The sequence below is a fragment of the Cydia fagiglandana genome, chromosome 12 (genome assembly GCF_963556715.1).
Source record: "Cydia fagiglandana chromosome 12, ilCydFagi1.1, whole genome shotgun sequence".
In the NCBI taxonomy this organism is placed as follows: domain Eukaryota; kingdom Metazoa; phylum Arthropoda; class Insecta; order Lepidoptera; family Tortricidae; genus Cydia; species Cydia fagiglandana.
The window spans coordinates 10,009,038-10,025,466 of record NC_085943.1 but is presented as its reverse complement, the minus strand read 5'-3'; the positions used below and the strand labels follow the sequence as shown (position 1 = coordinate 10,025,466).

General features: G+C 42.7%; 1 protein-coding gene across 1 annotated transcript in view; it reads left to right on the top strand.

Annotated features, from left to right (window-relative positions):
* Positions 1–15,636, top strand: part of LOC134669572 (bumetanide-sensitive sodium-(potassium)-chloride cotransporter) — a 52,263-nt gene extending 36,627 nt beyond the window's left edge. Inside the window, exons 9-24 of the mRNA XM_063527224.1 lie at positions 271–465; positions 1,826–1,933; positions 2,404–2,527; positions 2,707–2,828; positions 3,283–3,418; positions 6,509–6,608; positions 7,238–7,349; positions 7,759–7,893; positions 8,339–8,445; positions 9,310–9,443; positions 10,898–10,960; positions 11,345–11,456; positions 12,181–12,323; positions 12,942–13,056; positions 13,735–13,883; positions 14,298–15,636. Of these exons, the coding sequence (XP_063383294.1) occupies positions 271–465; positions 1,826–1,933; positions 2,404–2,527; positions 2,707–2,828; positions 3,283–3,418; positions 6,509–6,608; positions 7,238–7,349; positions 7,759–7,893; positions 8,339–8,445; positions 9,310–9,443; positions 10,898–10,960; positions 11,345–11,456; positions 12,181–12,323; positions 12,942–13,056; positions 13,735–13,883; positions 14,298–14,545 (2,103 nt within the window). The 3' untranslated portion in view covers positions 14,546–15,636. The remainder of the gene's footprint in view (positions 1–270; positions 466–1,825; positions 1,934–2,403; positions 2,528–2,706; positions 2,829–3,282; positions 3,419–6,508; positions 6,609–7,237; positions 7,350–7,758; positions 7,894–8,338; positions 8,446–9,309; positions 9,444–10,897; positions 10,961–11,344; positions 11,457–12,180; positions 12,324–12,941; positions 13,057–13,734; positions 13,884–14,297) is intronic.
* Positions 15,637–16,429: the final 793 nt, after the last annotated feature.

Below are 16,429 nucleotides of genomic sequence, written 5' to 3'. Positions count from 1 at the left end.
TTCGAGGGTACGTGTAGTAATCTAATACCTTTAGAACAATTCTTGTTTATTGATATATAATTATGTTTCGGGGATCTCCGAAACGGCTTAACGGTTTCGATGGAATTTGCTATATGGGGGTTTAAGGGGGCGATAAATCGATCTAGCTGGGTCTTATCTCTGGAAAAACGCGCATTTTTGAGTTTTTATATGTTTTTCCAAGCAATGCTCGGTCTCCCAGATATTAAAGTCAAAACAAGTAATTTGAGCATAAATAAATTTTGTTTTCAGGACCCACAAAAATCAATCCCAAAAGGTACTATCCTGGCCATTCTACTAACGACCCTGTCATATCTGCTAATTGCCGTGATAGTGGGCTGGACCGTGCTCCGGGAGGCCACAGGGGCGGTGGAGGACGTCGCCAATTGGACCATGGGGGCCTGCGCTAACAGGACCTGCGAGTACGGACTGCATCACAGTAACGATGTGAGTTTATTATGACACGGTACGTGTGTGATCGATGCGACAAGAAATGCCGATCGGCCATTGGTCTATACCAGCGGTCGGCAACCTTTTTGCAGCCAAGGGCCACATAGTAGTTAACGAAGTTGACGCGGGCCGCACTTTGTTAATATTTATGACTTTATCAGACATTGTTGTTTGTCAATATTACATACAAAATAGCCAAGGAGGCTCGCGGGTTGCAAGTGAGAGGTTCGCGGGCCGCATGCGACGCAATATGCGACGCAAAATATGAGACGTAAATACACATTGGACCAAGATATTGGACAGATGGAATACCATCCTTAGGGCTGATGTAGACGGCGCGCGAACTCGCGTGCGATTTTGGGCTGTTGGTTACATCCAATAAAACTGACCGATCAAAAACCGCAATGTAATGAAACTTGCATGCGAGTTGTCGCACCGTCTAAATGAGCCCTTAGATAAGTTTTTACAAGCTTTTTCTCAAAAATGGACGGCAAAGTCGACTTTGCCGTCTAAAAAATAGGTCGCGAAGCGCATAGTTTATGGTCAGTCAAAAAATAAAAAGTTAAAAACATTGCAGTCTCGATTTTGGGACTGCAATGTTGCATACAAATTCCATTATTTGTCGTGTTCCAAACTTTTTAAAAGTTGAAATGGCCATATCAAATGGGCTTATAGATGATTAGTACCGCGACTATTTAGCTGTCTTAAATAGGTTGGCGTATTTTCGGCAGAAAAATACACTTCTATTTTTTTATTAAAAAAATAAAAAGGCGGCAAGGGCTTTTTTCTGTGAAAATATATACCTACGTAAGAACGTTGCTTTTGTAAAATATTTCTATGATATTAATATTTCTTGCACCATTTTTGAGAAAAGCACTATATATGACTCGGCTGGAAGGCTACTTGCTGGCTTCGGATTCAATTAAACGGCCTCCCAAGGTCGTCCGTTTAAAACGAATCCTCAGCCTGCAAGTAGCTACTTCCGAGCCTCGACAATAATGTACTATTATTTACTTTCACCCACCTGACCGTTGCCTGTGTGTAATCAAATCTTGCAAGTTAAATTAGATGCACTTCCCGATTTCCGATTGAGCTGAAATTTTGCATACATACCTAAGTCGGGTGATAATGCAATATTATGGTGTCATCGAGCTGATCTGATGATGGAGACCGGAGGTGGCCATAGGAACTATGTGATAAAACAACGAAACCTAATTGTGTCTGGGGTTTTTAGAATTGTCTCGATGAGCTTTAGTTGCCCGTGGAAAGAAAAGTACAGTCAGCGATAAAAGCTTGTACCAAAAATGAAATTTTTGCCAAAAACTTATTATATTATTTGTTTTTTGTTTGCACACAGGTGATACGTCTGGTGTCTGGCTTTGGACCGCTGATATACGCGGGATGCTTCGCAGCCACTCTATCCTCTGCATTAGCTTCTCTTGTATCCGCTCCCAAAGTATTCCAGGTATGTTTTTAGGCCACTAAGTTAAATCTTTCGTCAGTTTATAGTTTAAAAACCGAATTTCTTCACATATATATGAATGCAGTAATGTATATTATAGTATGTATGGCTTTAGAAAGCCGATAGTCGTGAACAGTCGCAGAAACGCGAGTCGCAGAAGTTTTTACGAAACCGACTGGCATCTGACCTTCCAATCTAGAGGGGAAACTAGGCATTATTGGGATTAGTCCGGTTTCCTCACGATGTTTTCCTTCATCGAAAAACAACTGGTGAATATCAAATGATATTTCGTACATACGGAAAAACTCTTTAGTACGAGTCGGGGTTTGAACGAACCTCCTGATTGAAAGTCGCACGCTCTTACCGCTAGGCCACCAGCGCTTTTTCTTTTGTACTAAACACAACATGGATTCTATCTGGCATTCTAAACAAAAAGCGACGTATTACCTTGATTATTTATTGTTATGTTCCAGGCATTGTGTCAAGACAAGCTGTACCCGTACTTAGAGTTCTTCGCGAAGGGCTACGGCAAGAACAACGAACCGGTGCGAGGATACGTGCTCACCTTTCTTATCGCTTTCGCATTCATACTAATGGGTAAGAATGAGACTGATAACTCGTTTAATTTCAACATTTGTTACATCATTATGGTTTTGGAACCCTTAAGGGGAACTGTCACCTTTTGCGTTTAACTGACAGGCTAATATCGTCCGGCGAACTGGTAATCTGGGTTATTATGGCTGAGGCTTTTCTTACGTTGTCTTTTTTTGTTACAGGTGGTTTGAACCAGATCGCACCACTGATCTCGAACTTCTTTCTTGCTGCATATACGTTGATCAACTTCTCAACATTCCACGCGAGCCTTGCCAGACCCGTCGGTTGGAGGCCTACTTTTAGAGTAAGTAAGCTGCAATACAGTTAACTGTTTAATCGAAAAAAATAAAAATAATATTGAATTGTCTCGTTGATGGTTTTTTACCATTAATGCTCTTTTTATTTTATTTTAATTTATCATTATCGAAGTAAAAAAGCAGTATGTATGATATGGCTGTAAGAAAGAACCCTACATATGCTACACGGGCATATCACGCAGGCGTCGAATTCGTTGAGTATACTATATTCATTAATCAGTTATCTGTGGTAATTAGTTTGTTAAGACGGCGGCGATCAGCGAGAAGTGAGTATTTCTCTTAGAAAAAGTATGCATCTCTTTTATTTACATCAACTTTTGCGCGAGTTAAAGTTGATCGCTACTCGCTTTCGATAGTACTGGAAGAGTGGCTAAGCCTAAGGATAGGATAGGCATGGGTTGAAGTGTTCGTCTAATATCAATGTTTTTTTTTATATGCCAGTTGTACAACATGTGGCTGTCGCTGCTGGGCGCGGTGCTGTGCCTGGCGATCATGTTCGTGATCTCGTGGATCACGGCGCTCGTGACGTTCGCGTGCCTGCTCGCGCTCTACCTGCTCGTGTCCTACAGGAAGCCAGGTGAGGCCGTTATCACCCGGTGTAACATGGAGATATGTTGTAGTTGTACAACATGTGGCTGTCGCTGCTGGGCGCGGTGCTGTGCCTGGCGATCATGTTCGTGATCTCGTGGATCACGGCGCTCGTGACGTTCGCGTGCCTGCTCGCGCTCTACCTGCTCGTGTCCTACAGGAAGCCAGGTGAGGCCGTTATCACCCGGTGTAACATGGAGATATGTTGTAGTTGTACAACATGTGGCTGTCGCTGCTGGGCGCGGTGCTGTGCCTGGCGATCATGTTCGTGATCTCGTGGATCACGGCGCTCGTGACGTTCGCGTGCCTGCTCGCGCTCTACCTGCTCGTGTCCTACAGGAAGCCAGGTGAGGCCGTTATCACCCGGTGTAACATGGAGATATGTTGTAGTTGTACAACGTGGCTGTCGCTGCTGGGCGCGGTGCTGTGCCTGGCGATCATGTTCGTGATCTCGTGGATCACGGCGCTCGTGACGTTCGCGTGCCTGCTCGCGCTCTACCTGCTCGTGTCCTACAGGAAGCCAGGTGAGGCCGTTATCACCCGGTGTAACATGGAGATATGTTGTAGTTGTACAACATGTGGCTGTCGCTGCTGGGCGCGGTGCTGTGCCTGGCGATCATGTTCGTGATCTCGTGGATCACGGTGCTCGTGACGTTCGCGTGCCTGCTCGGGCTGTACCTGCTCGTGTCCTACAGGAAGCCAGGTGAGGCCGTTATCACCCGGTGTAACATGGAGATATGTTGTAGTTGTACAACATGTGGCTGTCGCTGCTGGGCGCGGTGCTGTGCCTGGCGATCATGTTCGTGATCTCGTGGATCACGGTTCTCGTGACGTTCGCGTGCCTGCTCGGGCTGTACCTGCTCGTGTCCTACAGGAAGCCAGGTGAGGCCGTTATCACCCGGTGTAACATGGAGATATGTTGTAGTTGTACAACATGTGGCTGTCGCTGCTGGGCGCGGTGCTGTGCCTGGCGATCATGTTCGTGATCTCGTGGATCACGGTTCTCGTGACGTTCGCGTGCCTGCTCGGGCTGTACCTGCTCGTGTCCTACAGGAAGCCAGGTGAGGCCGTTATCACCCGGTGTAACATGGAGATATGTTGTAGTTGTACAACATGTGGCTGTCGCTGCTGGGCGCGGTGCTGTGCCTGGCGATCATGTTCGTGATCTCGTGGATCACGGTGCTCGTGACGTTCGCGTGCCTGCTCGCGCTCTACCTGCTCGTGTCCTACAGGAAGCCAGGTGAGGCCGTTATCACCCGGTGTAACATGGAGATATGTTGTAGTTGTACAACATGTGGCTGTCGCTGCTGGGCGCGGTGCTGTGCCTGGCGATCATGTTCGTGATCTCGTGGATCACGGCGCTCGTGACGTTCGCGTGCCTGCTCGCGCTCTACCTGCTCGTGTCCTACAGGAAGCCAGGTGAGGCCGTTATCACCCGGTGTAACATGGAGATATGTTGTAGTTGTACAACATGTGGCTGTCGCTGCTGGGCGCGGTGCTGTGCCTGGCGATCATGTTCGTGATCTCGTGGATCACGGCGCTCGTGACGTTCGCGTGCCTGCTCGCGCTCTACCTGCTCGTGTCCTACAGGAAGCCAGGTGAGGCCGTTATCACCCGGTGTAACATGGAGATATGTTGTAGTTGTACAACATGTGGCTGTCGCTGCTGGGCGCGGTGCTGTGCCTGGCGATCATGTTCGTGATCTCGTGGATCACGGCGCTCGTGACGTTCGCGTGCCTGCTCGCGCTCTACCTGCTCGTGTCCTACAGGAAGCCAGGTGAGGCCGTTATCACCCGGTGTAACATGGAGATATGTTGTAGTTGTACAACATGTGGCTGTCGCTGCTGGGCGCGGTGCTGTGCCTGGCGATCATGTTCGTGATCTCGTGGATCACGGCGCTCGTGACGTTCGCGTGCCTGCTCGCGCTCTACCTGCTCGTGTCCTACAGGAAGCCAGGTGAGGCCGTTATCACCCGGTGTAACATGGAGATATGTTGTAGTTGTACAACATGTGGCTGTCGCTGCTGGGCGCGGTGCTGTGCCTGGCGATCATGTTCGTGATCTCGTGGATCACGGCGCTCGTGACGTTCGCGTGCCTGCTCGCGCTCTACCTGCTCGTGTCCTACAGGAAGCCAGGTAACGCCCATCCCATACGGATCAACGTAAATAAAACTATAGCTCTGTCACTTATGTCAGGCAGTTACTAAAGAAGTTGTGTGGTAAAAATCTTATCAAAAACCGGCCAAGTGCGAGTTGGACTCGTGTTTTCTTTTGTTTTTAGTATTTGTTGTTATGGCGGCAACAGAAATACATCATCTGTGAAAATTTCAACTGTCTTAACTATCACGGTTCATGAGTTACAGCCTGGTAACAGACAGTCAGACGGACGGACGGACAGACGGACACTGGACAGCAGAGTTTTAATGATAGGGTCCCGTTTCTACCCTTTGGATACGGAACCCTAAAAACTGTCCATCAGTTTCACGCGGCTCTAGTCCCTATGGCAGTCACTCAAGTTTGAATCTTGTTCATTGTTATTTGAATCTTATTAGACTCTGTGCGGAAAGAGAACAGTCGTGGAATGTATAGGGCCCAGTACGTACAGTCGACGAAATCTTGGCTACAGCCGGGCAAGACTGGTCACAGAAGGCAAAGGACAGGAAAAACTGGCTGAATTTGGAGGAGGCCTTCACCCGAAGAGGGGTCTCTACAAAATAATATTTTTTTTTAACTCCTGAAACATTTTTTAATTTTTTATGTTCTATGTAATTGCAGAGAATTAATAAAGGCTTTTTATTTATTTATTTACGTTCCACGACTTTGCTCTTCTCACGACTCTAGCCATGTTATATGATTTGACATTTCTATTGCAGTAACGTTATTGTACTGAACTGGGGAAAGCGCAGATTAATCAGGTCTTAATAATTTTATTGGCTAAACCAACACAAAACCGAATCAAGTACTGATATTTTGAAAAGTGCAACATTGAATTATATGAACCTTATTTAAATATTAAACCTTATTTCTGTAGAAGTAAACATCATATTCCCTTAGCGACTAAAGTTTGTATTGTCATGCAGATGTGAACTGGGGCTCGACAACGCAAGCACAGACGTACAAGGCGGCACTGTCAGGCGCGCATCAGCTCAACCGCGTCACAGAACACGTTAAGAACTACAGGTATGGCTTCAATAATGCCTTTGTGATCATACCGACCCGTGACCCGTGTTTTTGTGAGCTGCAGATCTCGCGAAGCCCATATCTCTGCCATTCCGAAAATATTCTGAAAATCGAATTGTAAAAAAATCCATAATTATCTAACCTGTGAATTCGGTTGAGAAATGCGATACGAAAGTATTTTTGCCCAAGCTGAAACGGAGACACTTCGCTCCGGCTTTACGCTCACTCGTGCAACTAAGAGCATATAAAGACCTGTGCACTCCGGCTGCGTGAGCGTGACGTGCACGTGCGCGTGCGGCGTTGTAGTATACAGATCCTTATAAGAGACGGCACACCGCTTGCGTGACGTGTGAATGTGCGGCTCCAACATATTAGCGCACGCGTACGTGCACGTCACGCACACGCAAGCCGGTGTGCACAGGCCTTTGTCGACTTGCGGTCACCACACATATTGGCTCATGATTCACATATTAAACGACGTTTGGTCTCTGCATTTTGAATGTAGTTTGCTAGTCTATAAGTATCATATCTTTTAACTAAAATTGTTATAAAATCACAAGCTCACATTAAAATAGAATTTTATCGTCGAATTGGTATATAATTTACTTATTATGTGTGTTATCTCGCAGGCCCCAAATACTGGTGCTGACTGGATTTCCGGGCGAGAGACCCATCCTGACTGACTTCACGTACCTCCTGACCAAAGGCTTATCGCTGATGCTTTGCGGTCACATTGTACCAGTAAGTATTCTTATAAAATAAGGTAGTATAATCTGTATAATATAAGGTAGTGGTATTATAAACTTTTGTATCTTATTGAAAGGTTTTTAACGATTTTTTTAACAAAACTGTGAAGTGTTATGCCGGCTGGTGCACACTCGTCGAGACACCCTGAGACAGGCCGAGAACGAGTGTGTACATACTGCTCCCTTCTCGTCTCGCGCCTCTCCGATTGGATCAGCGCGGTGCCGAGACGAGTGTCTACAGCCCGCATTATACGTCCATATTTGGGGAATCCTACGTAAGCGCGCTATTCGCGAACCGCTCGCTAGCGAAATGAACTAAGCGTATTCGCCACATCTGGACGCACCTTATAGTCGTACTGATATAGAAATATAAAAAAAGTAATAAATATGTTGTTCCACGACAGAATCAAGTGAGCCACCGTGCCCGTGAGGCTCTCTCAAACCGCGCCTACCACTGGTTCAACAAGCGGAAGATCAAAGCCTTCTACAGTTTGGTCGACGACGTCAACTTCAAAGATGGCGCCAGCGCGCTTATACAGGTATACCTTTTTGCCATAGTTGATCAATGTAATTTTTTATAAATTGTATAATACAGATGTCAATCACAATGACATCAGTCCCACAATAAAAACCGGCCAAGTGCGTGTCGGACTCGCGCACGAAGGGTTCCATACCATTACGCAAAAAACGGCAAAAAATCACGTTTGTTGTCTGGGAACCCCACTTAAATGTTTATTTTATTTTGTTTTTTGTATTTGTTGTTATAACGGCAACAGAAATACATCATCTGTGAAAATTTCAATTGTCTAGCTATCACGGTTCTTGAGTTATAGCCTAGTGACCGACAGACGGACAGCGGAGTCTTAGTAACAGGGTCCCGTTTTTGGACACCTAATGGTTCCATGTCATAGAATTTTTGTCCCTGATCCCGGCCTAGGGCTGTAAAGTAGCACCATAAGTAAGGTAAAAGTGATATTTTCGCAGACGAGTGGCCTTGGTAAGCTGAAGCCGAACATCCTGATGATGGGTTTCAAGGAGAACTGGCTGGATTGCGACCGTTCCGAAATTGTCGACTATGTGGAAGTTATGCAGTAAGTTCATTTCACATTACCTACTTTACTATGAGAAGAATTTAGAACAATTTAAATTATTCTCAAAATTTATTTTAATTTTTTATTTGAAGTAGAAACACTACTATATAAATTATAAACTGGAATAAATGTCATATACTACGAAAAAGTGGCCAAGGCCTCCAGTGCCCCAGGCTGGAATCAAACCAGCGTCCTCTGCTATCGAGGCAGGTGCCTGTGCCATTCGGCTACCGGGCCACAACGGCATAGGTCGAATTTGCAGGTAAAGGTGCAGCGGAATAGGGCAGTGTTTTGTCGAATTTTATTTCAGTTAATTATCTACTTTATTTCAATTAAGCCTCGAATTCTATTTACAGATGTAGTGCATAATTATTTTCCATCGTATGTTCACGGAAACGTACGAACGTGTCTTGCTATTTTTGTCAGTCTCGGTAACGGTACAAAAAGTACTGAGGTTGACTAAAGTAACACAACAAATACGAACGTTTCCGAGAAAATACGATGGAAAACAATTAGGCACTACATCTGTAGATATAGCTGGTCAAGCAGATTTTGTCAGTAGAAAAAGGCGGCAAATTTGAAAAATGTAGGTGCGAAGGGATATCGTCCCGTAGAAAATTTGAATTTCGCGCCTTTTTTTGCTGACAAGATTTGCTCAAGCAAATTTTCAATGTATAGATGGTCAACCATCTATACATTGAAAATTTCGTCCCCTCGTTAGTTAATTCATTAAGAGATCGAAGCATGGTAAAGCTTATTGATGTTAGTACAAGTCCGATACGAGCGAGTCGATTATATTTCCAATCGTCCATTCCATGTGTACGGAATACCAGCTTAGTTAACTTGATGAATTCTCGGCAACAGCAAAGCATTGGACGTGCACATGGCGATAGCGATCCTGCGTGTGGAAGGCGGGCAGTACACAAGCGAGGCTCTCGATGATGACCTACAAGCCTACCTACAAGACATGAATGCTAAGGACCTTACCACGCTGACACGTAAGTACTTACACGGTTAGGTTATTTCATCAGTTTCATAAAACAAAAAATATATATGTTGAAAACGTGCTGGTCTGACACAGGCTAATGCTCTGGTTTCCTAGGATAGCGGTGCCGTCATATAGCGGCCGTCTCCATACAAATACTGCGACATCCATATTTAGCCGTATTATTTAGTATGGACTATGGAGACGGCCGCTATATGACGGCACCGCTATCCTAGGAAAACCGATCTTTACAGATGTAGCTCATAATTGTTTTCCATCGTATTTTCTCAGAAAAGTTCGTATTTGTGATGCTTCTTCAGTCAACCTCAGTACTTTTTGCACAGAGACTGACTGAAATAGCAAGACACGTTCGTACGTTTCCATGAAAAATCGATGTATAATAATTATGCAGTACATCTGTACGTTGCTGTCTTTGTTGTTGGTTTTTGTACACGAAGCAAATAACGAAGACTGAGCCAAAATATTATAAGCCGTGAAATTTAAATGGAGTGTCCATATACTAATTAATAAAAAAAATGATTAACAATATTGTGATTTCAGTTCATGCAATGTATAATTGATAATTTTAATAAGAGTAAAATAATTTCCTATTTCATATTTTTTTATCTAGGATCTCTTCATATAGTAAAGGGATCCTCTATTTTTTTCTACATAAATCTGTCATTCTCTTTATCGGTCCAGTTCAGACCAGTTATCCGATCTACTAATAAGGTTGTCTTTATTTCGCCGTCACTCATACACAAAATTCAGTAGTCGTTTGTTTTAACAAAAATAAGTAAAAGACATGGTGGAGGTTTCATGAGAGAAGTCGAAGCTTCGGGGATAGTGCTATTGCGCGTAAATAACAACTTTGTTAGGTAGAGTTCTAAATCCAAACAATGTAACAAGGAAATTGGACCTTACTGCATTTGTTAGTTACGCGGTGTTGCGCGGCACTAATCCCGACGATAGGTAATATCACAAACAACGTTTTGACGCAGGCGTGTGTACGACTGTGTTTTGTCAGAGTGCCACATATGGGGCAGATCTGATGTAATGGGGTTGGCAACTGTCAAACGTTTGCATAGATGGTGCCATCATAGCTTGCCCCTTTTTCTATGAGATTTGGCTTAATGGGCTGGCATCCAGGGTATTAAAAAAACAAAAAATTGATACAATTCTAGGGATTGACAGGGCAAGCTATTATGGCGCCATCTGCTAAAAACTTCCACCGGCCAACCCCATTGTACCCAAGGCTCATCATTCTCATCATGGAAGTTGTCATCACTTACCTCATATTATATGTTTCAGTATTAAGTAGTTTCGAACATATGATGACCTGGCGTTGTGCTAAATTGCCAGCGTTTACCATTTTTATCAAAAACACTCATAGTGTCTAAACTCTCATTCCCCATTTCATGTGTATATAACACGATGTTCAATGTACAATGCTAACACGTTCTACAGGATCTATGGGGGACAACTGTAAGGAGTCCAAGTCTACTGAGAGCTTGAACACACACTCGAGAGGTAAGATCATTATAATCTGCCAATCTGATAATTATAATATTCCGTTGCCGGGCGTCAGACCAACAACATCTCCGTAGAGAGGCGAAACACGTGTCGAGTATTGTTCTTTTGGTGGTGGTTTGTTATATTTATTTGCGTATTTATTTTTGCGGTGGGAGGGTGGGAACATTAACTGCATAAAGAATATGCAAGTAAGTATAACGGGTTAGCACTGATTGACTAGCACGTTATCTTTTCGCGGGTTAGTAAAGTAATCTTTTGGTTTTAATTAATTATAATCTGTCAACATCAAAAACTAATAGTGTTGTTTAAGGTAATTCGTCCGTAAGGTGGCTAGTTATTGAAGAGTGGCCAGTTATTGAAACCTTATACTATATGTGACAGGCAGTAGCATGTCTGACGTGTCGCTGGGTTCCCCGCAACTACGGCGCGCTGGCGTCTCTGCCGACCCCAACGCCGCTGCCAATAAGCCCGCTAACACCGAACAGAAGGAGAGGTAAGTTACATCGAGTTAAACTTAAATACCTATCACTTAACCTTTTGAATGCCACAGACGGCAATTGACGTCAACGAAAAATCTTGACAACGACGCCAAAGATGTAATTTGACGTCGATCGTTTTTTGATGAATATCTACTGAAAAACATCCCACTTTTAGGTTGGCATCATTTATTCACAAAACTAAATTTTACCCCCGTTGCGTCAGTGGTACAGCAAATGGATGCGCCGTTTGGCGTTCAAAAGGTTAAATTGTCTAGAGCGGTAGTTTTCAAACTTCATGACGCGACCCCCTTCGGGCCCTTCGTACGAACAAAATGTTCCGCTTACGTATTGTTTCAAGGCTGGCAGACGCTTCGCGACCCCCCAGTTTGAAAAATACTAGTCTAGAGTGACCCCCCAGTTTGAAAAACACTAGTCTATGACCTGTTTGTGTCCTTTGTACTGTCAATACATTTAACATAGTCAAAATAAGAGTTATGGTCACTTCTAATGTTTTTTAGTGTTCCGTACAAAACTTTGTTCACGGAACACTTATGGGATCACCTCGGTCTTGTTTTTTTTAATAGGTCATCGTGTTTTGATTATGCTTTATTCTTCAAGAAATTTTCCTCCTAAAATTGAGAAATGACGTATTTGTTGGCTTGAATAATTTCAAACGGTTGATCTTACCGGACATTATGGAGTAATTTATATTCACCTGAGAGTTATTATTCGGTTCAGAAGCGGTGGCGGTGTAGCCGGAGCGGTGCGGCGCGCTCTCGGCGGCGCGGCCGCGCGGCGGGCGTCGTCCTTCACGTCGGTGGAGCACTTCACGCGGCGCCAGGCCGGCTCCGTCGACGTGTGGTGGCTGTACGACGACGGAGGTCTGTTCACCGACAATTTGTATAGTTATTACCGTGTCATAAGGTCCAGGTTTTGTTGTTAGGATTCTTATACTCGGTCTGAGCACACATTCTTGAAGGTAGCTAGTATTTCGTACCTTAACCCGCAATATCACGTAATTTCGTACATTTCCTATCTCTATCGCTCGCGCATAATTATATTGCTCAATAGTTAAATTATGGTGCGAAATTATTTGTGCCGTGCTTAGCGTCCGTACTTTAGCATCTGCAGAGGAGAGACAAGATGACATTTTTTTGAAGAGTTTAACTTTTTCGACGCCGTCTCAAACACAAAAGCTGTCACTCGGACGCCACGTCACCGAAGTGTCAAAACTGAAATTGAACTTTATGCATAATTGCATATGCACGTACGTCTATGTTGCTCTGTGGTTTTGGTTTGTGACCGATTAATCCGTCTTTGGACTCCGCACTTGCGGTGCGGATATATCGGTCATTGGCGTCCAAAAGGTTAACATCAGTAGATTGACAGTAGTTAATCGGCTTCTACGCAGACTGTACAGGGCAGGAAAGGTGGTGAATTAAAATTAAAATGGTGAATTTATAAAATTTTACTTTAGTTCATTAGAATTGTCTCCGCAGGTTTAACCCTCCTCCTGCCGTACATCTTGTCGACGCGGCGCGCCTGGTCATCGTGCCCGCTGCGTGTATTCACGCTCGCTAATAAAAACACCGAAATGGAACTAGAGGAGAGGAAGTACGTACGACTGAAATTGGCCTCGTTTTTACAGTATGTAAAGTTAAGAAAGGAAAAGTACTCGCCAAAATGAAGAGTAATAAAGTACAATTTTACTGCTGGTTTGAAAATAATTTCGCTGTTAATTTGTATCTTTCTGTATTTTTTTGCTTACACTCAAACACTCATCTCAACAATAAGACATCTCCAAAAACGTGAACATTTGTTACCAAAGCTGAAATGACTCGACTTTTGATTTCCTAGATAAGGTAGCACAGGGGTCGGAAACCGGTATTTGCTCCATACAAAAATACCGGTATTATTACGTTCGTTTTCGTTCTTTGGTTTATTATTTCATTTTAATGGGACAATCTAATAATACGAAGTTGTTACCTAAATACATGATTCAGTCCTATCTAAAGAGCATAAAATAATTCAAAATATTGGGCTATTCGGGGTTTTAAAAAAATACTGGTTCCGAGCCCTGACCTAGCAAAAGAAGCCCCTAGGCTATTAATTTAATCAAGCAGCTTTTATAAACTATTAACAGACTAGCTAGGAGCTAGTAAAAAGCATGCAATTATAATTTACTTCAATTCCTAACTAGTTTTATGTTTTACTTCTCGTAATTTTACATCCTAAGCATTTTGCTGCAATAACCTAACCAAAGATATATTGTATTAATTACTATTTTCGCAGCATGGCGTCCCTTCTATCGAAGTTTCGCATAGACTACTCCGCCCTGAAGATGGTCTCGGACATTACGAAGAAGCCCAAAGACTCGACTTTGGCGTATTTCGAACGACTCATCGCACCGTTCCGTACTACGGACGACTCCAATGATGCTCGTGAGTATAAAATGATCCTTAAGTTTTAAGTGATAAGGTCTACTTCAATATTCCACACTGAAGATGGGTTTTGACATTATGAAGAAGCCCAAAGACTCGACTTTGGCGTATTTCGAACGACTCATCGCACCGTTCCGTACTACGGACGACTCCAATGATTCTCGTGAGGATAAAATGATCCTTAAATTTTAAGTGATAAGGTCTACTTTACTATTCCACACTTGGATAGTCTCTTATATTACGAAGAAGCCCAAAGACTCGAATTTGGCGTATTTCGAGCTCATTCCAACGTTCCGCACAACGAACGGTTCTAGTAATGCACGGATATACTAAGATGATCTTTAGGTTTTAAGACATTTTTTTATTAGTAACACGCGTAGTAATAACTGTAATAAATGTATTTTTAATTTCCAGTAGGCATTACCGACGCGGACCTACTAGCGGCCCGCGAACGAACCCATCGCCATCTCCGCCTACGGGAGCTCATCTCAACACAATCCTGCGGAGCTCGCCTCGTCTGTGTGACACTACCCATGCCTAGGAGAAGGAACGTCATACCACCTGCTTTGTACCTGGCTTGGCTACATGCTATAGCGACGTCTGTGGACAGAGTACTGTTGCTGAGAGGAAACCACTCCGCTGTGCTGACGTTTTACTCTTAAATTGGGCCGTATGTCAATAGTATTAAGGTCAGTTTTACATCAACCGTTGTCTCTTTCGAAATATTTCAACACACAGTAGCGCTCGGCCTTTCTACCTTTAGACTTTTAGACCATTACTGTGTCCTGTCCTGTTACTCTTAAACTGGACCGTATGCCAATAGCAATAAGATCAATTTTACTATAATGCAACTCCACCTATGAGAATGAATTCAACAATTAAATACAACCCCGTACAATTGCCCATGGGGCAAAGTGATATACCACCGCACCGGCCTATTATATGCCTTGCTGAAGGTGTTTTATGAAAATAAATACAGGGTGTTTGATACATCGTTTTCCAAATTAAAATGGCAGATAGGTTGAGTCATTTGCTATCTTCTCAGGCCTAGAAATATTTAATTTGGTGCAAAAAAATTTTTTCACTTCTATGACAGTTTTTCGTAAATTTCAAATATTTTACTTGCGTAGTAGTAAAAAAAAACCATGGCCAATTTTGTTTTTCTAGGCATGAGAAGATAGCAAATGACTCAAGCTATCTGCCGTTTTAATTTGGCAAACGATGCACCAAACACCCTACTGTATACATTTTCAATAATTGTTTTCAATGTTTGAAATTAGCATAAAATTGTATTTAGTTTGAATATAGTACAAATTTCCAAAATGTAATTTAGGCATCTCATTAAGTCTCGAATAAACTGATATTTCGAATTAATTAAACTACTTACGGCTGCTGAAATCAAACTTTATTTTAGCTTAACATTATGTTTAGATTCTTTTGAGTCTACGTTTCCGAAATAGTGTTTTCATCTTTTGTGTAATAATGTCTTATAATATATCGTCAGGTTACAAGCAAAAGTCACTAATTACTAAAAAAAATTAAACAAAAATCGACCTTCTTGTAGTACTAATATGGTTCACAATGGCTATGAACTTGTGGTGGTACTTAATGACTTTCTTGTCACCCGACGATTTATCTTTTAGCTCCTTGACCAAGTCGAATAGCAAAGTTATTTCAATGAGAATGCCGCCATAACAAGGCAAACAAAATGTACAGTCGACTTTTTTAACCTTATTACTGTGTTTTGTCAAAATTTCAAGGAATCAGGCGATAATCAGACAGAAGTTTTTGTGGCATAAACGAGTGTTTGAGAAAATGAAACATCGATAAATCTTTTATCGATATGTCTGTATCAGCCAGTGTAAATTATGGATGGCTTTATCCATATTTATCCACGTGATAAAATAACTGTTACTTTTTAACACCGTGGGATAGAAATTGACGGACATCGTTTTATCACGCTGTCACGTAGACAAGGACGACCATCATATCCTTACAGATTAGTAATTAAAAGATGTAAGTTCTACTTGCTGTAAACTACCGACAAATTTTAAGAACGCAAATCAATTACAAACTCGTACCTACATAATCTCTTTACTACTATATTTAGTGTACTTAAAAATTAAAACGTAAAATGTAATATGCAGTGCCAAAAGAATGGAAAACTAACAAAATATCAAAGAAGATATCGAACGTGTTGTGTACTTCGCGGTAGCTATGTTATTAATACAGTGTTATAAATATCTATTACGATAAAGTTAAGGTAACATCGATAACAGACAACGATATTTCATTTTGTCAATCACTTAATATTGCCACAATAACTTCTATGTCTGGTCATAATTTTAATATGGTGACTGTACAGTCCAGTGGCGGCGCGTCAAATATATCCATAGGCAAGCCGGTGCTAATTTGGCTTACATATTTCCTTTACGACTCTGCTCAAACGTCCAAAAACAGGCAAGCCGGTGGGAAATGGGAATCGGCTTTTATGGACGCGCCGCCACTGCTGTACACTAACATAAGGAGGAGAATGATTCTTATTA